Genomic DNA, 25,603 nt, shown 5'->3' on the forward strand with positions numbered 1-25,603 from the left:
TCCAAGACACTAATGAGTAAGAGCTTCTGTTCTCACTCGACATTTCCAGTGATGATCAATGCCATGTAAATGAGAAAGCCAATATGAAAGGAGAGCAGAAATTGATTTAAATGCTGGACTTAGAGTTCCAGAATGCAGTGACAGACTTGTGCACATTTATGACTCTGGTATTTAACAGATGACGGTATTAGTATGAAAGCTGGAAGCTGTGGGAGCTGATCAGAGTGTACAGATGTGAAGGAAAGAACAGGACAGAATTCAAGAATATATCAGAAATATATCTCTAAGTAGAGATGAAACACAGGTTAGATCCAACTGGTGCCAGTATCAGATAGAGGATGGCATTAGTACATATTGAAAATCGACTAATATTTTCACAGAAAGGAATTTCAAACAAATGATATAAAATGAAGTAATTCAGGGTAAATGTTTTCTTGTTAGGAGAAAATAATAACTGTTGAACAAGCGAAATAAAGAAAAACACTGACAGAGTACCTGCACTGACAGAGTCTAATTAAGCCTTTGTAATTACTCTTGAGCCCAGACAATATTGCTGTTTGTCCACCAGTCAAATTATAGCATGTAATTAATCTAACCAGCAGGAAGTGGCGTTTTTATGCTAGAACATTAATAGACTTGAACAGTGACTTATAATTTTCCCAACACCACAGGTTCTTTACCTGCTATAAAGGAATTATGAATCATTGCATTTTCTAACATATGTTTAGAGGTATATATACAGATATAAAACTGTAAACTTAATGTCTTAAATGTTAATGTACAGTACTACATTTTAGGTAGATCTTAAATTATGTAACACAAACATGTCTTCTTTAAAAGCATTAACGTAATTACTATATTAAACAATACAATAGAGAAGAACAAATAAAAAAAGAATAAAATCCCAACGAGCCTTTGCAGCATTTTTTTTTTTTTATTTTTTTTATGAAAGATTGATATGATTGATTGATTTATTGATTCTACTCTGAATAGGTCTCATTTTACTTTATACTTAAATTCTTACTCTATTTACTATGAGAATCTGGTAAAAATGTGTAATTGTTGCTTGATGAGATGTTTATTTAACACTGATGAAAGGAGTCTCCATTGTCATTACATTAGAAGAGTCTTCAGGACAGTCATTATTATGTTTGTTTTTTTTTTTTTTTGGTTAGTACGTTACATGAAAGGCTGTTTTTTTCTGATTAGGATAAAATACTTCAATGCATTATACATTTAGACCCGTTTTTGCTGTTATAACGACCTCTACTCTTCTGAGAAAAAGTACTTGTACTTATAGAGATTTGTGTTCATTTAATCACAAGGGTGTTATTAGGGTCAGGTGCTGATGAAGGTGAGTTGAGGAGGCCTGAGTTGAGGTCCGTGTACCAATTCATCCCAAAAGTGTCCAATAGGGTTGAGGTAAAAATTCTATATCGGGTCACTCAAGATCTTCCATTGAAACCCATGTAAAGCATATCTTCATGGAGCTTGCTTTGTGCACAGGGGCATTGTCTCCTAATTTAATTTAAGGGAAAATTTAATGCTAATGCAACTGATTGATTATTGGCAAAACTAAGTGGTATAAGAACAATAACTCTCTCTTATTTTCCTCTAACAACACAGCCAAAAGTATATATATTACCCATGTATTACACCATGATCATCACTATTATTATTGTTATCATGGCCATTACGCCATGCCCTGATTTACATTTCCATCAGATTATAGTACTGAAGCTCAGCTCAGCCTTCCCTTTCACTTCTCTCCACTGAGACCCACAATTTAATCCTGGCTACTGCAATCACAAATGACCTGTTACTTCCAAAAGATCGCTGTTTATCCCAGTTAAGAAATGTGATTACATGCTCCTTTGAACACAATAACAAAGTTGGTCTTTTTGTTTGGTGTGCATTTTGTATAAACTGCATTCCTTCACATGCTATCAGCAATCAGAGGTCAGCAAGAAGGGGATGGAAAATGGTAGATCATTGGTTAAAGTGTTGAACTTTGGAATAGAAGTCAAATAAATGCATCTGTTAGATTGATTAAGGTTACAGTAACTCAGTAACACAAATAATCACTATTTACAACCATGGTGAGCGGAAAAGCATTTCAGAATATGCAAACAGGTCTAACTATAGGGTGGAATGGATACAACAGATCATATCAAGTTACATTTCTGTTAGCCGAACACAGGAATTTGTAGCTATAGTGGGTAAAGAATCTTTGGAACTGTAGAACTAAAGAGTGGAAAAAGAACAAATGGCGTTTTTTGGTCCGGTTTCAGGATTTTTTATTTTTTTTTTGGTATTGATTTGCTGTGATTGCTTGGAAAAATCCACCATAAAGGCAAAGCAATGGTTTTAAAATACCATATAAAACGTTCTTCTTGCTTCATTGAATTCTGAATATTAAACTATGGCAAGACCTTTGTCCCTAAATCATTCCACCACAAATTTTTCCACCATTAGTGAAATCCAGAATAGATCTTAAAAATATCATTCTAACTGAACATGTGACACAGCTATTTTATACTTTATGAAGACATCCACCAACCGATCACACGATCAGTTCCGTTAGATCACAGTAGAAATGGTGCGAATGGTGTAACAAATGATGGTGTGAAGACTCTCAGTGCATATATTTGCACCTGGAAGGGAGCCAGAGGTGAGACAAAAAGGTGCTGAATGCTGTAGGAGACTCAGATAGTTCAGATGGAGTGTGGAAAAGACAGTGATGAACCTAAGAAGAGTCCTGTGAAATGACACCACGTTTACAGGGCTTCAGAAATGACACCAGTGTTGCTGATGAGGTTGAGGACTTCTCACACCAAACACCAGGTGCCCAGAAGATCCATGAAACAGAGAGAAAATGCTTCACAATCATGATAAATATGAACACTAGTGAAAAAGGAAAAAGAAGCGATAAGCCCAGGAATTGTAATTGTAAAAAAAATAAAAATGCCTTCCTGGTACATCTGCAATTTCTTTTCTGTGACATAGAAAAAAAGAGTATAACCCCGGGCCGAACCTCATATTTACTGCAGGCATTCCATTCCAATGATTACATCTAGTTTGAGAGGGAAAAATACAGTACAGTGCATATTCTATGGAATCCGGTGTGAGAAACGGAGAACCCAAACCCGAATTTTTACCGCACTGATCTGAGTGAGCAGGCACTTAAAATAACGAGGTTGCAGCGAGGCGGGAATTAGGCTGGAGAACTATACAGAATAGAAAATAATGAGAGAAGCTGAGAGGCACAAATCCTGACCCAGCCAGCCGGAGGAGCCATAAAAGCAGCACAACAACAACGGACCCTAAATCATCATGTCAATGCGGCAAAAGTGCACAAGAAACACTTCCGAGCATAAAAAACGGCTATAAATTAGAGCGGGAAGAAAAGTATAGAAAGATGCAATCAAAGGCCTGCTAGATTAGGGTTCAGGTCTGTTCTGATTTGAAGCAAATAAAATACATATTTCTGTATTTATATACAAGTTCACAATGAAGAGACACAGAAACAGTTTGATTCTCTGTTTACTTTTCATCTATTATTTAATCCAAAGGCAACTTGCATCTTCATATGGATAAGTTCAGACTCAGTGATCATCCTGGATGCTGATCAAATCAGACTGAATAAAGGGGTCATTTATTTGAATGGAAAGACAGGTGGTATGAAAAAGAAATGAAAAAAAAAAAGGATTCACGTTCACCTCTCGCGATTTCACTCGATGCCAAGTTTGATCTAGATCACACGCTCAGATCGCCAAAGACATCCTGCCGCCTTGTTGCATTTGGCCCACACAAACCTGAAACAGTTTTTTTTAAACATTCAGTAGAACAGTATCTACTACTTACTCCACAGTAGAGCAGTAATATTTATGATTCATATCAGAGCCGTAGCTTGACGAATAACAGCACACACACACACACACACACACACACACACACACACACACACACACACACACACACACGAACAATATGTATTTCCTCAAATCTCACAGTGCTGAGATTTTGGATATGATCGAAATCTATATGCTGCGTTTAATGCAAATCAGAGCTGCAGCTAAAATAAGAAGGATTTATAAACATCTTTTAGTGACTGACCTGAAATCCTGAAACTTAGTGAGGACAAATTTCACCTAACAAAGAAACAGAAATGATTACCGTGACCCTGAACAGTCAAAGATTCGTTGATTTGATAGAAAGAGCCTCAGTCGACTCCCGATCACACAGTCAAATCTTCGATTTTCAAATCTTGTTACTGTATGAAACGTGGATCATACCATTTTGGTTACATGGGGGTGCTCAATGTCTGATTTTACATAGAACTACTGGTTTTCTCCCAATAAGTTAATATACAGCTTATTAGGATAATGCTGTAAATATTGATGTAAAAAGTAAAAAGCTTTGAATAAATATTGTAAAATGTGGGAAAAAATCCAACCTCCCCCCTGATTCGTGACTGACACAGGATATTATAATCGAATAATAATTGAATTCTGTAACTTGTGTTTGTATTTCAGTGCATTGATGTTGCACTGCACTTGTGATAGAAGAGTATCTGCAAGAGTGAAAGTGAAAGTTTATAGGACTGTGGTAAGACCTGCAATGATGTGTGGTTTAGAGACAGTTGCCCTAACTAAGACAGGAGGTGGAGATGGAGGTAGCAGAGCTGAAGATGTTAAGGTTTTCGTTGGGAGTGAGGACGATGGACAGGATTAGAAATGAGTTTATTAGAGGGACAGCCATGTAGGACGTTTTGGAGACAAGATGAGGGAGACGAGATTGAGATGGTTTGGACATGTGCAGAGGAGGAACATGAGGTATATCAGTAGGAGAATGCTGAGGATGAAGACACCAGGGAGGAAGAAAAGAGGAAGACCAAGGAGGAGGTTTATGGATGTGTTGAAGGAAGTGTGCAGCAGGTAGTTGGCCTATTATTTCCCCCTAATACACACGATTTAACTATCAGTTGACTATAGGCAAGACTTGTGAATCCTTAGTCAGGGAAACCACTAGAAAAGATGGGTGATGAAGGACATCAATATTCTAAGCTACACTACACCAATAACATTGTGACATTCTAAAATTATGACCAGTGAATTGAATAAAACGATTTCTCCTAATGTTGATGTGTTAGAAGCAGGAATAATGGGCAAGTGTAAGAATTTGCGTGAGTGTGACAAGGACCAAATTGTGATGGTTGGTCGACTGGGTCAGAGCATCTTCAAAACTGCAGCTCTTGTAGGCTGTTCCTGGTCAGAATCTATCAAAAATGGTTCAAAGTGGTGAAACGGCGACAGGGTCATGGGCAGCCGAGGCTCATTGATGCACGTGGGGAGCAAAGGCCGGCCCATGTGGTCCGATCCAACAGACGAGCTCCTGTAGCTCAAATTACTGTAGAAGTTAATGCTGTTAATGCTCGATGGGTCTGTTTTGGCAATCAAAAAAAGGGACCAACACAAAAACAGTGTGGCCATAATGTTATGAACATTCAGTGTATATTGACAAAAATAATAGACCTGACTTTTCCAGCCACATGGTTCTTCCCCAAAACTGGAGGGACACAATTGCATAAGACGTCTTCGGCTGCAGGTTTGGTCCCAATATGAATGAACCATCAGCTTTCCAGACAGGATCTGGTGGTGATGGGAAATTCTCAATTCTCGAGTTAAAATAATCCTCTTTCCATGCAGGAGTCTGTGAGGGATGGAGCCAAACATGGCAGCGAGTCCCCTTGTGAGTAAGAATGAATCACACTTGTGCCACCAGTATTATCGCTGCTGCTTGTGCTCGCTGTGCACTCGTTTATCTGTGAAATTGTGTAATCCTTAGAGAGATTGCCAAGAATAATTTTATTATCTCTCTAAATAGCAAAATGAGCTGTAACCGGCTCTTCTAAAGCTCAAATCCCGCGTCCTGCCAAACGTTGTTTAAAAATAAATGAGGAGCACTTTCACAAACATAACTAGGCTGTTAAGAAGGAAGGAATAATGATTAAAAAAAAAAAATCAAAACGGAAACCTTCGGCATCGGCTGTCTGCGATCATTCAATGAAGTATACGCCACTTTCGCATGCAGCCAACATCCAGCAGACGTTACAAACGGAAGCGGGAGAGAGAATAGTTGTGGGTGTAGAGGCTGGAGATGTCTGATGGTCCAGCTTTGTGTCCTGATAACAGCATGTCTGTGAGCATGTTTTGCAGCTGCGAGGGAGGACTGCATGCTGGGCTGCGCTTTTCTCTGTCCTAGGAGACGCGAGTAGGTGGATTGCGCAAATCAGACCTAAACACTAAGACGAAGGATGTACACCTCTCGCTCCCACTGCTGCTTTTGATACCTAACACTATCCCCATACACACATACACACATACACACACACACACACACAAACACACACACACTCCAATTCTCCGCCATTCTCCAATGATTACCCGACACTACTAAATTCAGCTTTCAAGTGCTCCTCAGCACCGTCGCATATTTTCTGAAGGTTAAAGCAATATTTCTGAAAGTATATTTAAGAAAGAATGAAGTCGATGAAAATAAAAATGTATTTTTTCCCTGCCTATTTTTTTTTTTCTTTCCGCTGCCCATATTTATTAGGCTGTTATATAATTTGCTTTCCTCAGAGACCAGAAAAAGAGCACACACTGTCAGAGATGCAAAGCAAATCGGGATGGTGTTCATAATATTTTCTGGCACTGAAATTATACAGAAGCAATCATATTGACAGGAACCGTTGTGTATTTGCGTCCAGGAATGAATATTTGAAAATCAGCAGACATGGTTAAATGGTGTCAACAGTTATCTTTTGTGTGTAATCAGCAAGGGTGATTTCAGGGCTCAAATGCACAGCGCTTATGCTTTGTGTTTTCTTGCTGCCTCATGGTGTAACTGTTGACTAACACTCTTGCCTCTGAACAGATCAAACACGACTGAAGTAAACACACATATCCATCTCCATCGGGTTTTAACCTTCCATTGTTTGCTTTTGGTTTTAAAACAAGCCATAGCATTACTTCACCATGATCCATGGAAAAGCTGTAGAATGTTTCGCCTTTTTCCAGATGAGCTGGAAAACAAAACATTGCAGACAATGTTGCAGATATTAATACATAAGGTGTAATGGCGCAACTGGATTTGCAGACATTGTTTAAATACAGTATGTTATGACTCACAATGGGAGATTTTTAATGATAAACCATAAAGCTGAAGCGGCGGATGTGATTTGTTAATAATTTAAGACACATCTGCTATAGGACAACCTTCAAAGTGGTGGACAAGCACTTACACAAACCCTGTTCTTGAGTTAAAGTAGAGATACAGTTGGTAAAATATGACTCCAGTAAAAGTACAAAAGTATTTGCCTTCAAATGTACTCAAGTTTCAATAGTACTATGATTTATTACAGCTATAATGTTCCTATTATAATTTTTTCCTAAAGACTCTTTGCATAATCAACTCAGTTTGTGTAAAAAGACTCGAATGTTACTCTCAGCACACCGATCTATTTAAAGAATGATAGTAAGGAGTCAAACACTGATTGGTGTCTATTACAAACGATCCTGAGCCCAAATCCTTCTTTTCAACTAGATCAAAAATAAAATCTCACAAATACGACATTGAGGTTTGTGGTGAGTTCAAGTCAGGAGATTCTTCCATCATTTATTCCTTTCTAAATGTTCTGCTTGCTGTTGAACTGATGCTGAACTGTATGTTGGTGAAAATAGATGCCACCAAGTGCCAATCAAAGCAAGTTTAAAACAGAGAGTGCGCTCGACCCTGATTGATGGATGGCAGCGTGTTTGACCAGATAAGTTTTAAGCGAAGTTAGTGTTCCCAAATAGAAATAAAGAAGAAAAGTACAGATACATGAAAAAGCTACTTAAGTACAGTAACAGTAAGGTATGTACAGTAAGTTAGAGCGGATAAGTGAATGTGTGAGTGAGTGAGTGAGTGAGTGAGTGAGTGAGTGAGTGAGTGAGTGAGTGAGTGAATTACAGAATGAATCAGAGACAGTGAGAGAGTTGTGAGAGTGAATGAGTGTGTGTGAAAGAGTGAACGAATGAGTGTGTGTTATAAGAGTGAATTAGTGAGTAAATGACAATAAATCAGTGAGGGACTGTCAAGTGAGAAAGCAAATGATGTAGTGAGTAATCAAGAGAATGAGTGAGTGTATGTAAAAGAAAGTGAGTGAGTGAGTGAGTGTGAGAAAGAGTGAATACATTTGCGTGTGTGAGAGAGCGTGAATGAGGCAGTGTGTGTGAGTGAATGAGTGAGTGCAGATGTGGAAAAGAGGGTAAATAAGTGTGATAGAAAGATTAAGAGTGGGTGACTGTGTAAGAGAGAGAGAGAGAGAGAGAGAGAGAGAGAGGGAGAGAGAGAGAGAGAGAGAGAGAGAGAGAGAGAGAGAGAGAGAGAGAGAGAGAAAATGAGTGAGTTTTTAGAGAGAGTGTTAGTGTGTGAGAAAGAGACTGAATGAGGGAGTGAGTGTGTGAATAACTTAGTGAGTGTGTGTGTGTGTGTGTGTGCGTGTGTGTGTTTGTGAGAGAGTTGATGAATGTGTAAATGGTTTAATTACTGTGAATAAGCAGTGAGTGAGTGACAGCATGATTAATACAATAAGAGTGAATGAGTGAGTGTGTGTGTGTGTGGGTGTAGGTGTGTGTGTGTGTGTGTGTGTGTGTGTGTGTGTGTGTGTGTGTGTGTGTGTGTATGAGCGGCTGTTTGTTAGTGAGCGCAGGAGCGTCAGGGTAAATGACAGAATGAATTGAGTGTGCATGAGTGAACGAGTAAATGACCAAATGACAATAAATTAGGTGAATAAAATAGAGAATGATTGAGAGATTGAATGACTGAACACGTGGAGGACTCATAAGTGACCTGTTGGAGACTGGATGAGAAAAATATTTTCGAGCATGGAGCTATTTCCCTGTTCAGAATCTAATTGTGTTAATAAAAGTAAGTATAAAAAGAAAAAACACTATTTTTCATCCAATTATACCTTATTATAGGATAATTATAGTCTGTATCTCACTGACCTAGTTTATATATATATATATATTTGTTCCAATTGTTCCATACATATATATATATATATATATATATATATATATATATATATATATATATATATATATATATATATATATATATATATATATATATAAAAATATATATAAACCCATGGAACAACTGACTGCTATTAGGATGCTATGAAATATATAAAGGTTGTTAAGGCTCGAAAACCAAAACAAAAAAAACAATAATATGTTCGCTAAAACGAAATGAGTGCAATTGTTTACTGTGGTCTTTGTAGGCTAACAGCCTTGGAGAGAATCCCATTAGCTGGATTTTTTTTAAGACCCTGCGATCATTACACACCAGGCCCAATTAAAAACCGTACAACTTGCATCTTTTATTGTGCCGCATTCCTCATAAAACGTAGCTTGTTAATTTCCCTAAACTGATTAAAACAAGATGTTTCGACAAAATATTACAACTACGCAATGGCAAATTATAATTATTTAAATCATTGCTCCTTTGCTCGAATAAAACTAGCAAATCTAAATTTAATAAATTCATTTCGGTGACTAGCAGAAGGTGAGGATTTTATTACCGGGTCATAAAAGTAAAAAAGTAAATAATTATGTAATTAATTGCGCGTTTTATCATGGATGCGAACAGACAGTAAAAAAATTAATACTGAAAGAAAGAAAAAACAAACCAAAAAAACACAATGAAGTAGTCTGCTAGTTTTACAGAACAGCTTTGCTCAAGGATACTTTGACCATGCTTGATCCTGATCTTAGTCCACATGTATAAAGAGGTGCCCACGCTTCACCCCTCACAGCTCACAACACTGATCTTCAGCTTTACTCAGACCTCTGGCTGCAGATTTGATGTGAAACACATGCCTGGGTTCTCTCTCTCGGCACCGTGTCACATACAGAGCCAGCGTCCCAGAGTGTAATTGGTGAGGAGGCTCACGGGGAACATCAACACTCTGATCCATGCAAATGTGGCTACAGCGCACTACTAGTGCTGTACACATAATAAGCATTTAGGAGCCCTTCCTATGCAGTGCTTACAGCACACACCTTAAAACTGCCCGCTAGATATAATCCAGGCCTGGCTCATGTGGGAGGAGAGGTAGGAGATGAAATGCTGATCCTGCTGATGCTATTTCAGTGCCTTCTCTTAAAGAGGTTAGCAGAAATAAGAAAGAAAGAAAGAAAGAAAGAAAGAACAATCGTAACTATACAGTAGTATCACAAATTTGTGTCTGGGTGAGGAACCCAGTTTTAATAATCCAGCAAAACTCCATCATATAAAGGTAACTTCACAACATTCTGAGATGTTTAAATGCAGCTCGAACTTTAGTGTTTAATAAAATTCAAATGATATTTAGTTTATAAGCTACTGAAGCAGTTTCTTATTACCTTATAATCTAATTAATATAGGATTGGAAAAAGATCTGTCTTAATAGATCTTTCTTTTAATTCTTCTCAGGGTACAATCTAAAGTAAATATTAAACCTTTAATATTAACAATATTAACCCTCTCATGCAATACAGTGGACGTTATAAGCCAAAGGGTATCATTTTGAATATTGGGCCTTTACATAACTTCTGACCTAATTTGAATGTTTTAGTTGATTAGTTTTATAAAACAGCAATTTTAAATAGTCTTCAGATTTCATCATTTATTTCAATACAAAAATACAAACATTTCTTACAGAAAAATTAATACATCAGGTCAGTTCCATGCTAATGGTATCTGATAGAACCTACAGTTTTGGGGTTTAAGTACTAATAATTCTAATTAGATAACTATACATCAAAATAATGCACCACTTGTTTGTTTTAGAGGTTTTAACACGTTTAAAAGGGTTTTATTCACCTATAAGATCATTTACCCCAATCCATTCTTTTTAAATAAATGCTTAAAGATCCTTAATAATTGTAATTGTCATTATTGTAAATGTCACTTCCTTTTAAAATAAAGTTAATTCCGTATAATAGAGATGTGCAGAGCTGAGGCCAGTGTGATTCGCATCTCAATACATCGCCAACGATACAATACATTACAGATAAATATAAAGCAGCAACTGATGCGATACAATTTACCCCATCACGATGCAGTGCGATCCGATTTCAATTTGATTCAACATGCAATACGATGCAATAGAAAAAATTTGATCCTATACAATTTAACATGGTACAGACAGACAGCAAATCATCACTTTACTTAAGACAAGATGCAGCTCTACCTCTGCCATGTTATTCTGTATTCTATGCGACTCTCAGGACACGCCTCACGCTCTGAAGTGTTGTGATAAGTCATATTCACGCAGCAGCAATTGTTTGGTGAGGAGAAACTAATCTAAATATCAAATATTGGTAACAAATTATTGCTCACTTTCTAAGCTACTAATGTTTATATATAAATACATTGTTTTTACAATGCAAATATGTAAAAAAAAAAAAAACGATGCTTCGTTATACAAATGCCAACTTGTATCCGATGCACAAATGCGAATCAGTGAATCTTACCATTCCTCATATATAAGAATAATGATGTTTTATATATAGTGATGAGCTATATATGGTTTACTTGTTTTCGACCGAAATGCCAAATGCTACTGAAGTCAAAAATGTTCATCATAGTTCCATCAAGAAACACAATTGATCATACTGACAGGTCTTTGTTCCTATGGAAAAACACTCAACCGCAAGGTCAAACGGAAAACAATTTGGTACATTGTTCTTTTGTTTGCAAACAGGATTCACATTCTTCCATGTTTTCTTTATCCTCGTGACTGAATTGTATTCACTGGTTCTTTCTCAATGCTGGAGGTCACATGCCACTTCACAAGGCAGTCCAAGATCCAGTTGTACTTTTCTTAAGGATCTATATTTTTGAAAATACTTGCAGGCCCAACACTAGGGTTTAGAGAATGCAAAGGTCATGGTTAAGTGCCCCCTCATTACAACTTTGTCTTCAAGTCTTTGTACGCAAACAATGAAGCAGTCAGACATAACGCACAATTTTCTCCCACCGATCAATTACTCCTGTTTCTTTCTTCTGCCACCCCCCTGAGCAGTGGATTCGTCGAGCTCAGCTTGGCAGCCGTAATAGGATGCACCTTTTACTGGCGTGAGCCGGCAGAGATAATGTCTAATCTATAGTGTGCTCACTGCTCAGCAACAAGGGTGGATCCTGCTGCAGCAATGTAGCCTTCATCCATCATGGCCATGGAGCCTGGCATTAAGGGAGAGCGTGGCACAATGCCCAGTATAGATCACGGCATGTCCTTCAAGGGCTTGGTAAGGACTAGTTTGTGATGCGGACAGTGAATGAGAGAGGCTGCACACCTGCTTTGTATGGCGATGGCATGGAAAATGCAAATCAGCATGCACAGGCCGGCATGAGTGAACAAACAGGACCTGCGGCTTGTCAAACATCTCTCCTGCATCAGCACATGGACCGCTGGGTATTAGAGAATAGGGAGGGGCGACTCCAGCAAACAAAATGGTGACACACTGTAAGAAAGACCAAACAAGACAGAGACGGAGATATGATTTACGCCGTTGCAGGCGAAAGCTCGGAGATTGCTGTGAAAAGTCAGCAGGACGTGGATGGATCTGCAGGTCAGCCGGAGGGCACGATGAGTGCAACCTGCCTGAAAAGCTGCTCTCAGTGGTCATAGCAGAACAAAAAGCCAGAGATTGAAGTAAGATTTTGACAGGCACAGAGATACCGGGTCACTGGATTATTAATGAACAAAATAACGCACAGGTCAAAGAGCAAGGAGGGGAGTGTTCAACAAATGTCAAGTAGCGAATCAACCGCAGGCACACCTGAATTCTTTAGCCGTTTTTAAACTGTGAATGTAATTATAAGTGCCTACTGACAGTCTGCACATCACTAGTGGCTCGTGACCACAAATGTAGGTGGAGCAGGACATCATAAATAATGATAAAAAAAAAACTTACTAGACGTATGTACACCTGTTTACAAGAGGGATATAGTCTGGTCTATAAGCCAGAAAAAAACTCCTGTAGGTGATCAAACTGGACAACTCAAACTCATCAGAACTGTTTGGTAGCTCAGCAGTTTAGGTTGGTGGTCAAGATACAGTATTGCCAAGCTGCCACTCTTGGGCCCTTGAGCAATGCCCTTAACCCTCTGTGCTTAAGGGGTACTGTATCATGATTGACCCTGTGCTCTGACCACAACTGGCTTTTGGTTCGGTGCACATGTGTACCAAATGCAATGATTGTATTATGTGTGGAACATAGTTAAAATCACAAACATATTACGTCGAATTTGTTTAGTCTCCGCCTTGTGGCTACTCGATCAATACCGGAAACACAATGCATGTGCAAAAACTCTGCACATGCGTTAAATCTCTGCCACTTTATGACAGCCCAAGCATTTTTTTTTACAAGAGTCTAGTGATATGGACTCCTTTGCGTTTTATGGACAGCTTCAAGAATTTCTCTCATAAGGAGAAATTCCTGACAATTCTGCATATCAAAGAAATGAGAGAATGAATGAAGGATCTAAGGAATGAATTCATTTATGATGAAATAAATGTAATGAATAAATCATTAACTATCTTGTGTGCTTCTTAAATGCAGACTTTTGTTAAATTGTACTGAAATAAGTAAAACAATTAAGTAGAACATATCCTTAGAAAATGTAATATTAAATGGAAAAATAAAAACACATTTATATACACATTTGTTTTGCTCAAATGTGGTCTAACAAGTGTAAACTATTTGATGAAATCTTTAAATTAATTTCATTCAATTTAATATATTTAATTTGTGCCAATTTAATCGATTATTGAATGTAATCAGTTTAATACAATTAATTTTATTTGTTCTATTTTGGGTTTTTTTTATTGAAGGTTTTTATTAAAAATAGTTTAAAAAAATGTAAACTGTTGATGTTCACAAATATTAATAATAATAAACAATGCTAAACGGAGGCTTTCGAAAACAATGACACATTTATATGTTATTGCCACGATGTTTCAAAGAGCCGGAGAGTAAATAAACACCAGGTGGAAATGACGCAGATCAAAGACGTGAGCCTTTTCTGGCATTTTAGTGTGGATGAGCAACTTTTGGCAAACGATTGAAAACGAAAGTGTGGACGTGGAGAGTTTTTAAATGAAAACACCATTTTTAAATTGATCTGGATTAGTGCAGACGTAGCATCGATTTTCCACTTGTCTCATTCTGATCTTTTAAATGTTCATTTCTTTCTGAAATCAAACACAATTACAAAAGCAACTGGTGAAATCTTGTGGTTGTTAATTATTACAAAACAAAACACACAACAACAACCTAGACAGTTAAATAGCTAGCTTAAGACTGTAGATTAATTGAGCTAATCACATTCCGTCCAATCAGTGAATAGACTGTGAATAATTTTTTTTTATTACTAATTAATTGATTAATTAATTTAAAAGTATTAATTTTGATTAACGGATATTTGAAGTAGGAAATGCAACTTTACCCGAGACAGCAGATAGAGTTCCTATCAACACTATCATAGTGTGAAGAGATCAAATTATTCAGACTTGTCCTGTCCCAATGGACCACTGCTTGCACTTGTTGCCATTTTTGAACACTGGGTGCAATCGTAGCTATAATTGGCTAAGTGGGACAGTAAACATGTAGCCACATGATTCTACAATGTCTAGAAAGACAAATTTATCAAATATTGGCACAAATCTGACAATTATCAATGATCCAAATCAATATTTTTTTCAAATTATTGGTCAGTCATAGAGAGTTAATTAACACATCCGTAGAACCGAATGTGGGATTCAAAAACAATGAAGGATTTCGAAGAGCAACACTTGTTGAATGCTTGATGTACAGTACATGGCTGAGCTCTGGCCTTATAAATGAGCCACCACTGCTGCACTGCTGGCTAATGGATTTCTCAGGTTGGGTGAACCCTTGTGATTTTTGTCAGCGGCAAATTAATTCGACAAAGTCCAAAGTTTGAGCAGCGACATTTGCGGTGATTTATGTAACATAATCACTGCATTCGAAGGGCTATTCGTAGCTACAAACCTATGATTTATTTGAAGTGCTAGGAAGTAAATTACAGTCAGTAATACGGAACGTCAAAACAGTCGTTTCAATTAAAACACTGTACGGTCGACAACAAAATTATTGGCACCCTTCATCATGAAGCAATTGATGTAATTGTGTAATATGTTATAAGCATGATATTTTAAACATTCCCATTGAGGGACAAGTTAAAACTTCCCTGATTTAAATAAAACTGTTGAGCCACTTCCTGTAATGTCCTGGTATGTTAATGTACTTTATTTCTGGCAATGTTTTACCAGTTTCAGCCATTTTTTTAATATATTATGGTTACAATTGTATTTAATAAATTTGTATCATTTTAAAGATATAAAGTCATTTTATATCCATGATCTGTCTCTTTTGTGTTGAAAACTGTTTGGGTTTTTTCCCCCTGATGCTGGATGAAAACAAGTGTGTTTAGTATCATATTTGTCAACAGAATCAACCAGGTTTTTGGATAAAGAAAATGAAATTTTCCTCAAATTTTATAACAAAAGAAAAAATGCACTATTGTGTCTAATGTTTTTTTCTGACCGGGATAAAGCAGTTATTAAAAATGAATTATGGAAATACACATTTATGCCCATTCCAGAGCTTGCTAGTAATTATAAAGGCTTTGCTAGTTCCTTTAATGGTAGCAATTGCAATATATGTAATGGGCACTAGTGTCTAAGTTTTCCAAGTTTTCTTAAACAACACTGGTTAACCTTTATCATACACAGAAAAAAGACAAATACATTTTGTAGCCCGACTGTGTAGCATATGGCTGTCAGATGAAAAGTCCCTATAAAAGCTATGATTGACAAGACATTTGTCACATGTTGTAAATGTCACTATGAGTGACAGTAGGTGTGACACGCATTTCCTTCGCTTAAAATCTAATCCCATTCCTTCATCTCTCAGACTCCTTCAGATCTCCCAGACCAACAGGGTACCTCTAATCTACATATCAATTCCATCACTTTCACTTCATGGCATGGCATGTGTGGAGGGTCCAGTATGATTGAATTTTGCAAACTGGCCAATAAATAGTGAGGCTGATTCTCTTGTATGAGGAATGGCTAGATATCATTTGCATGAACTTAAAATGCATCTCTCATACTAACACGAGATTCTGTTCTAAAATGACGCAAATGAACAGACAGAATCATTTGATGGGCGTGTCTACAAATAACAGGGATTATTATCTGCTATCTGCAGCTGGAGACACCCTGCATTACAACATAATTAAATGAACAAGTCAAATTGAAAGGCTCCACTGTATCAGTTAGTGATTGAATCCGTCAACTGTGTAACCGATCCAGAATATTAGCAGGCGTTAATGCTGTGAGGTTGGGACCCTGTGAGATCCTAGTAAGGCAGTAGGGAAGGAACGGTAGCACAGCATATTGTAATAAACTGGGGCCTGCAGATAAATGTCTACTTGAGATGGGAGACAGTTATGTATAGTGAAAGAGACAATTGCAAAGCTAGATTGAAAGATGTAGTCTGGATAGCCTGATTACTATGAAGAAATGCATGCTTTGTTTAATGTGGAGGCTTAGCAATTATTCAAACGCACCATTCAACATTTTTATTTAAAACTATACCCCAATACAGAGCTATCCATTGAAAGGGACACCTGGATGGCTACTAGGTACCTTTCTCCTTTATCTGTAAATCTGTAAATGGGCAAAACTTTGGCTGACCCAATCATGTTAAAGCACACCTGGGCAAACTACGGGCCGCGGGCCACATCTGGCCCTTTGTACGTCCCTGTCCTATTTTATTCTAAATATGAGAAGAACGCGGCGCAGAAAAGTAAAGTCAATCCGAGCATGCGCACTCCGTCTGTAGAGGACGTTTTTGAATAGGCAGGAAAGATTTCCAGTGACGGAGCCAAGGCAAAAGGCATAACACAAAAAATTATGGATTTCATTGCCTTAGATCAGTGGTCTCTAGTGGCTCGACAGGTTGATCTTTGAAACATTCCCCGTGGATCCCGAAAATAATAATAATTATAATATAATATTCATTACACGGCTCTTCACGGCACTTGAATGGGCTTCCAAACGTTCGGCGGTCAATTATTTTCGTTTAACAGACCCGTTGCTAATAATAATTGACCGCTGCCTGTCTGTCAATATTATGAACGGTAACAAATAAATAACAATATATAATAATAAATAAAAAACTTTTGTCATTTATTTATTCTTTGAATTGCAATGCATTGATTTTAGTGAGGTTAGTACACACTCATAGCCATAAATGCAATGGTTCTAATAATTGACAATCTTTTTTTTCGGTTTTGGCCTTGGTTTCCTCATTTTTGGTTTTTGGTTTCGGCCAAGAATTTTCATTTCGGTGCATCCCTAAAATATTATCGTTGGTGTGGCCCTCTGACACATTTCGGGTTTCTAATGTGGCCCCTTGCAAAAATTAATTGCCCACCCCTGTGTTAAAGGCATAAATTTGAGGGTTTGCACTGCTGTGCCCTCAAGGATAAAAACCTGTTCTTTAAACATTTTCATAGCAAGTTTAATCAAAAGCTTTTGGCCAGTAAGGTCACAATGAGAACGTTGAAAGCCACAGTGAAATATCCATAGTCTAGATTCCTTTTAGCTGGAATTTAGCTGTGCAATTTGGATTTTTTACTGTGAAATCACATGCAATTAAAAATAAGGTATAATTTATACTAGAACTGAGAAAGAGGGAAATAGATAAAGTGATAGAGAGAAAGAGGAAGAAAGAGTACACAAAAAGCATGCTTGTGACGGAATGCTTTTGAGAAACCTACTAATCTATATATATATATATATATATATATAAACTAGGTCATTGGGAAATAAAAATAAATACACTGTGCTTTTTGAACATCGCATTCCGTTAAGTCTCAATTTACTCTTTCAATTTCTTCCACTCTTCTGGGAAGATGTTCCACTAGATTTTGGAGTGTGCTTGAGGAGATTTGTACTCATTTAGCCACAGGGATGTTAGTAGAATCGGGGACTGATGTAGGTGAGGTAAGGAGGCCTGGGGTGCAGTCAGTGTTCACATTTATCCCAAAGGTGTTCAATAAAGTTGAGGTCAGAGCTCTATATACAATGTGCCTTTAGCTATGCGATAACTGTTTCGGGAAAGAAGCACAGAGAGAGTGAAAAAAAGAGAGAGAGAGAGAGAGAGAGAGAGAGAGAGAGAGAGAGAGAGAGAGAGAGAGAGAGAGAGAGAGATATATTAATGATTAATAACTTCATAGTCAACGGGATGTTTCCATGGAAAATAACTTCATTGGACCCTTGATTAAGAGACTGCTAAGGCTGTAGTGTTTACAGCTGTGGGTTGCCTTTATTTTCTAATTGTTGTTTATTCACTAGCTTTAATAGCTTTTGGAAATGCTGAAAAGTAAATACCACTTGCACCTTCTTCACTGAGAGATAATATATACATTTCTCTAGTCTTTTGACAAGTAGCTATGAAAGGTAATTTTTTCGTAATCACGATGAGCAATCTGTTTCATTGGCTTTTGGGAAATCTTAAGATTTTGGAGCTGTTCCAATTTTACAGTGGATGAAGAACTGGCAACGTTCACAAGATCCAAATGCAGCCAAACCCCCAGGTGACCAAGAATAGATCATGTCAAACTGTAACTCTAAAACAGTCTGGATGCAAAACTGTGCCAAATGAGGTTCTCTTATGAAGCCATTCCTGTATATAAACTAATACAAATACACGTTAAAAAAAGGTTTGCCTATACAAAAAAGCATACTATACACACAGCATATAAGCAGATACTCAAATCAAAAAAGAAGGTTGTATTTGGAGAATCAGAATGCAAGCTTTGACAGCTGTAAATTATGAACGTACTGACAAGGATAGCCCCGTTTTACATTTGTTTCTCTAGTAGATCTGCAGCATAGCAAAGAGAGAGCGTGAGACTCCTCCCAATGTGATCTATAAAGAGTGAAATCCAGGCACAGATCAAAGCATGTGTGCAGGGCGCATGGAGTGCTGCATAACACCAGGATGTCAATCATGGCTGTAAATATCAATGTGGGAAGTGATCTCAAAAATAAGATCTCGAATCGAAAGAAAATTTGCTTAAATCACATCACTTCTGTCTCCAAACTGCGAGGGAAGGATGGAGTGTTTGGGACGTGGGATGAAGACTTACCGTGGCCTCCTCTTGTGAGGAAGGGCATCCTGTTGATGGCAATGGGTACAGTCCCATGCTTGTTGTGGAAGTGGTGGACGTGATGTGTGGTGCTCAGACTGGAAGACACGCGAGCATTGGCTGTTCTGTCGGGCAACGAGACAAGCAGGACCAGAGATAAAGCCAACCTCCACCAGGTGCCAATGCCCATCAAGCCTGTTCCTCCATACTCCCAGCCCAGCAGGAGCACCTCCAACTTAGTGCAGGAAGTACCACACCAGGCCCTGCCACCTCCCATCTGTCCCAGCTGCTGCACAGGAGACATCTCAGAGAGGAAAGCCCATGTCAGCCATTATCCACAGGACAGGTAAACAGCTCAACAAAAAAAGGTGTGAGACACCAAGAAAAAAAAAACCCTCAAGGCTTTTGCAGTAAATTTCCAAAGAGCCAAAATATCATTAGAAAAAGAAGTTCCTCAGTTTTTTTCAAGTCTGACCTAAAAATCCAGTGGGAAACAAATCTGTTGCTGTTCTTCGTAACCAAATTTTCTCTGTTCAATTTCCATTCAAACAAAAAGACAAAAATCAGGGTAGTTTCTCTGAAATCAAACAACACAAGGCAATCACAAGCATCTGTAAAGGCAATTCCCACAAGCTTTCACAGACATTAATTAGATGCATCAGAACGTTCAAATCGGCTTAATTGAGCAAAGAAAAAGTGCCCCAGGTGATTCTCACTCTTTTCCCCTGTTCTCTCTCTCTCTCTCTCTCTCTCTTCCAGCCTCAGGTAGAGCTTACGCTCTGTTAAGACCACTCTCCCTCAGAGGGCGGCCCCTCCACTGCAGAGGAAGTGATAAGAAACATCCCGGGAGGAAAAAAAAAAGAAAAAGAGGATTATTCAGAAAAAGATGCGAGGATGTCCAGAAAGAAAGCTACGAACGAAGAACAACGTTATGGGATGACAATGAAGGGCAGCAGGAAGGCGAACTCTGAAGAAGGCAAGGAACGACAGCGGGAGAGCGAGAAATCTGCTGCAGCGCGGCACTGGGAAAAAGCAGTAAATTAATAAATAAATGCAAGCTGCCCATAAGTCCTAGAATGCGCTGGTAGCTGAAATAACACTCCTCTTTGAAGCTTTCACCTTCCCGAGCGAGAGAGCGTGAGCCGAGACGAACGACGGAGCGTTCACCGCAAGCAGCCGAGATCCTCTCTGTTTCTCTCTCTCTCTCTCTCTCTCTCTCTCTCCCTCTCTTTCCCTCTCTCCGTCTCTTCTCTCAGCCACTGACGCGCACTCTGTATTGATTAGCGCTGCTTTCCATCCCCCTCGCTTCTCGGCTTCCTCTTCCCTGCCTTCTCTCTTCTCCTCTCTTAGAAACGGACACAATCCCTAGGACACTGATGATTCCCACAGGAGAGGCAAGGAAAGATTGTAGGGAAACTGCTGCCTAGTTTTTTACAGGCTAATTAGAGTCAGATAACGCATCCTCCTTTCCTTCAACGTGAATCCTTGATGGATGTAACACCGGGATAGCCGGAACGGTGAGCAAAGAGCAGAGAAACGCTGAGTCTTGGCAGTTCTCCATAAACATGCAGACCAGGACACATAGTCCTCCTTTCGAAAACCATGGGCAATGCCTATCATGGCATGAGAGAGAAAGGAAAGGGGAAAGAGTGCAGCATGGTGTGTCTGTGAGAGAGAAAAAGAGAGAAAGAGAGGGAGAGGGAGAGGGGAGGGTGGTGGAGGAGGCAGGCAACACAGCGAGTGCATAAGCACACAGGCAGACATAGAGACAAGCCAAAGGGAAGGGAAAAAAAAAAAGTATCAGATGCGAGGGCTTGCGAACACACGAGCCAACAAATCAGAGCTAATGTTGACTCACCATAGTGTCTGTAAAGACACCAAGGCTTCAGTGTACTGTAGCACATCCCAAATTATCAAAACTGCGGAGTCTCGGTCTCGGAGGATTTGGAGGGGGCACTAAATCAAAAGATTTTACAGATCCTTCCATATCACAGTATGTAGAATTGGCAACATTCACATGGTCCAGATGCAGCGGTTCCCCTGTGACCGAGACAGGATCGCTTAGTTCTTCCATCATAAAAAAATTCATTTTCCCCCAGACTTGATAAGCTTTTTTCTCTCCACTTGTCCCAATTTAAAACACCACAGTGCAAAATCCTTTGTTGAGAAGATTGTTTTGTTAGTAAGAGTTAAAACTAGCTTGCTAAAATACAATCTTTAGACAGGCACAAAACCGACGCAAATGACGCAGTCCTCCCCGAATAAGAGTCAAGAAAAATTCTCAGAATGAAAGTGTTGTAGAGATGGAAAGAGTAGAACAAAGAGAGAACGAGTGACTCTGCGCAACCCCATACATCAGATAAATCAGGCAGGATAGAGATCTCAGTTGGGATTGCCTCGCCAGTTGAAAGGCTGCGCTCAAAGGAAAAGCCAGAACAGAATGGAGGCAGTGCCACCTTTCATGGTGACAGGAGGAGAGAATCGGGCCATTACTCAGCCACAGAGAGGGAACGAGGGAGCGGACCATCGCTAGCGAGCCGAGGCTGATTGAGGAGTGGCGCGCACGAGAGAGGAGAGGCGAATCCTTTTCGCGGCATATGCGACCGCGGCGCGTAAATCCTGTCTGTCAGGCACGGCTAAAGGCTGCAGTTAGCCACAAAGTTCAAATGAACAAGAAGTTCCACTCATTGAGATTTACCCACAGGTTAAAGACAGAGAATGAGAGAGGAGGTGGCTGCACAATCGATTCTCCATCCTCTTCCTCTTAGCACCAAGTGCCTGAGATATACAAGAGATAACCCTAAGACCTGGTGAAATGTCTTGCATGGCTTTGAACATTATCTAGTCATTAAAAGGTGAAGAGTGGATTAAAAAAAATCCTCATCCAACCCAATTTGCTAATTCACATCCACCAGCCAGCTTTGTCTTATCTTACAACAACCAACCAGGTACATTTTGTGTTTATATTTACAAGTACACTTTTGTATACAGTTCTCTTTTGCACATTGTAACACGTTATACAGTAGGTTTACTAGCAGGGCTATTTTGTGTTTTGTGTGTCTGTCCTACACTGTCTTGTGTTGTCTGTTTGCACTGTTTTTTTGTTTGCACTGTTTGCACTCGGTTGCACGATGCACTTTATGTAGTGAAGACAGCTTACTTTAGTCCATAGCTCTATGTTTGTGTATGTAGCTCTATGTTGTGTATGCAGCTCTGTGTTGTGTATGCAGCTCTATGTTGTGTATGCAGCTCTGTGTTTGTGTATGTAGCTCTATGTTGTGTATGTAGCTCTGTGTTGTGTATGTAGCTCTGTGTTTGTGTAATGTAGCTCTATGTTGTGTATGTAGCTCTATGTTTGTGTATTAGCTCTGTGTTATGTATGTAGCTCTGTGTTGTGTGATGTACCTCTATGTTGTGAATGCAGCTCTATGTTGTGAATGCAGCTCTATGTTGTGTATGTAGCTCTGTGTTGTGTATGTAGCTCTTTGTTTGTGTATGTAGCTCTATGTTGGGTATGTAGCTCTGTGTTGTGTATGTAGCTCTGTGTTTGTATAATGTAGCTCTGTGTTGTGTATGTAGCTCTTTGTTTGTGTATGTAGCTCTATGTTGTGTATGTAGCGCTCTATGTTGTGTGTAGCTCTGTGTTTTGTAAGTAGCTTTATGTTGTGTATGTAGCTCTATGTTCTGTATGTAGCTCTATGTTGTGATGGTAGCTCTGTGTTGTGTGATGTACCTCTATGTTGTTTATGTAGCTCTGTGTTGTGTATGTAGCTCTATGTTGTGTGTAGCTCTGTGTTTTGTAAGTAGCTTTATGTTGTGTATGTAGCTCTATGTTCTGTATGTAGCTCTATGTTGTGATGGTAGCTCTGTGTTGTGTGATGTACCTCTATGTAGTTGAGCTAAAGTAAAGATACAATCAGTGAAATATGACTCCAGTAAAACTCCCTTTAAACTTTCACTTAAGTAAAATTACATGCAAATAAGTTAGTTAGTTAGTAATAAGTAGATACCGCCAATCAGAAGCGTCAATCAAAACAAGTTTGAAACAGAGCGCGCTCGACCCTGATTGGTGGATTGCTGCGTGTTTGACCAGTTAAGTTTTTATCCTCATGAATAAAAAGGAACGACTGATTTTAGCAAAATGTGGTTGAGTAAAAAGTGAGATATTTGACTTTGAAATGTAAAGTAAAAGTCTCCCCAAATGGAAATAATTCCGTAAAGTACAGATACGCAAAAAAGCTACTTATGTAACGAATTACATTTACCTAAATACTGTTCACCACTGAAAATGAAAATATTTCCCAAATAAGTACAAGGTGCAGGGCTGCAAAATAGTGGTAAATAGTGGTGACTGTGATAAACTAAAACAGTATGGGGTTTAAATAACTGTAATATTAGTGCTTATGGAAGCTGGTCAGAGAAGATGGTGGTATTATTGATGAGTTTGCAACAACATGAGATGCATTTATTCACCGAACACTGCATACCTTAATAACAATGAACTGTACAATAAATACGGCTATTGGGTGCCACCCGGATGAGAATGGGTTCCCTAATGAGGCTGGTTCCTCTCAAGGTTTCTTTCTCATGCCATCTGAGGGAGCTTTTTTTGTTGTTGCTACAGTCATCATCTGCTCACTCTTTAGGGACAAACGTAAATTATACGAAACAAACTTATACTTTCTGTTACAGTATTACTGCTTTATCTGTGTTAATCTGCATTGAGAAAATGTATCTTGTTTAAAGTGCTATACAAAAAAAAATGAATTGAATTGAATGAAATTGAATGAGGTTACGGATGGGAAGAAGGCTAGTTGAAATAGAAGTGCTTTAGAAAGAAAGAGCAAACAAAGTGAGGTATAAATCACAGGATTCGTGTGACGTGTGTAAAAATGAAAAGCCATCACCATGACAAATTTGATTATTTTTCAATTATGGAACATCCAAACAAATTTTATTTCCTGCAGTAATTTCCAAGTGCTGTCTTTTTTATTTATTAACAATCAAGGCATTTATTTGTTTATAGTTTAATGTTTGACGTTGTGGAACTAGCATAAAAACAGCTATAAACTGTCACTTTTTATGCTAACAATATAATAAGAAAATGGGTGGAAAACTGAACATGGGTAGAAAAAAGTTACTAATACATATTTACATTTAATAATTCAAGATTTAAGATTTTATTATTTGCAGTGGTGGACAGTAACGATATCAATATAACTGTACTGTACTTTTACTGTATATTACTGTATTTAAGTAGTTTTTTCTCGTATCTGTACTTTACTGCAGTATTTCTGTTCGGGGGAAACTTCCGTTTTATTTACAGTATTTGCGGATAAAAAGGTAACTGGTTAAGCGCTCAGCAATCCACCAATCAGGGCAGAGCACACGCTCTGTTTTGAACTTGTTTTGATTGCTGCTTGGCAGTGGTGGGTTTAGGCAGAGGCGTCGAGGGGGCAAACATACAGTTCAGTGTCAGTTCAACAGCAAGCAGTACATTTTGTGAGGAATAAATCATGGAAACTCCTGACTCGAACTCGCCACAACACCCGTGGCCTTAATTATATGATTTTTTTGAAGTAGTTGAAAAGAAGCTTTAGGGCTCATGATCATTTTAACAAGCTGTTAGTACAGGAACGATACTTCTTTACAAAGAATTGTGGTGTGCGATATTAACAAAAAAAAAAGAGATCTCAATAAAAAAAACATCTTGATAATTTTGGGGATTTTATTGATAACGATAATTAGCTGATATTTTGCTGAGTGTGTTATTGTGCTGGTACTTTCTGGACTACCGTGGACAGCTGACTACAATTTTTTTATATTCTTGTGTGGTGGTCAGTTCACAGCAGTGACAGAGATGTATCTTTGCCAATAAGGTTGAAAATGACTTTTTACATTTCAGCGGCACTTTTATTACTTTCATTCCACCATTTTTCTAAAAGTGTGCATTATCTTTTGTCAAATTCTTACATTTAATCATTCAATTACAATAATGAGGCATTCAGATGTATTTAAACACTGGTTAATGCAGCTCAGGGGGACATGCAATGCTGTAGCCCACAGTTACAAATGCATAAATAATGTTTTTCTATTTTAAACATAAAACATTGAATACTCCCTGTTAATAAGCGAGTCATTGCGACTGAACCGAATCATTTAACGGGTGATTTGTTCGAAACATCATGATGTTGCTCATAGACGCAAAACAGTGCTGTGTTTTTTTGTTTTTACAAATTTTTGTTGGCAAATGTGGTGTCTTAAACGCAAGTCTCTTAATTTTAACTTCTAGTTTATTGAACTGTTGTATAAAATCGAT

The 25,603-nt window shown here is 38.4% G+C and overlaps 1 protein-coding gene across 11 annotated transcripts in view; it reads right to left on the bottom strand.

The window, feature by feature from the left end:
* The window catches only part of nrxn2a (neurexin 2a), a 408,435-nt gene that overhangs the window by 97,353 nt on the left and 285,479 nt on the right, over window positions 1-25,603 (bottom strand). Inside the window, exon 1 of one of the 11 annotated variants that reach the window (XM_083565426.1) lies at window positions 19,285-20,879. The exons of the other annotated variants lie outside the window; for them this stretch is intronic. Coding sequence (XP_083421552.1) covers window positions 19,285-19,588 — 304 coding nt within the window. The 5' untranslated portion in view covers window positions 19,589-20,879. Of the gene's footprint in view, window positions 1-19,284; window positions 20,880-25,603 lie in introns of those variants that run through there. 11 annotated transcript variants of the gene reach the window in all.

The sequence above is a fragment of the Silurus aristotelis genome (genome assembly GCF_946808225.1).
Source record: "Silurus aristotelis genome assembly, chromosome: 16".
In the NCBI taxonomy this organism is placed as follows: domain Eukaryota; kingdom Metazoa; phylum Chordata; class Actinopteri; order Siluriformes; family Siluridae; genus Silurus; species Silurus aristotelis.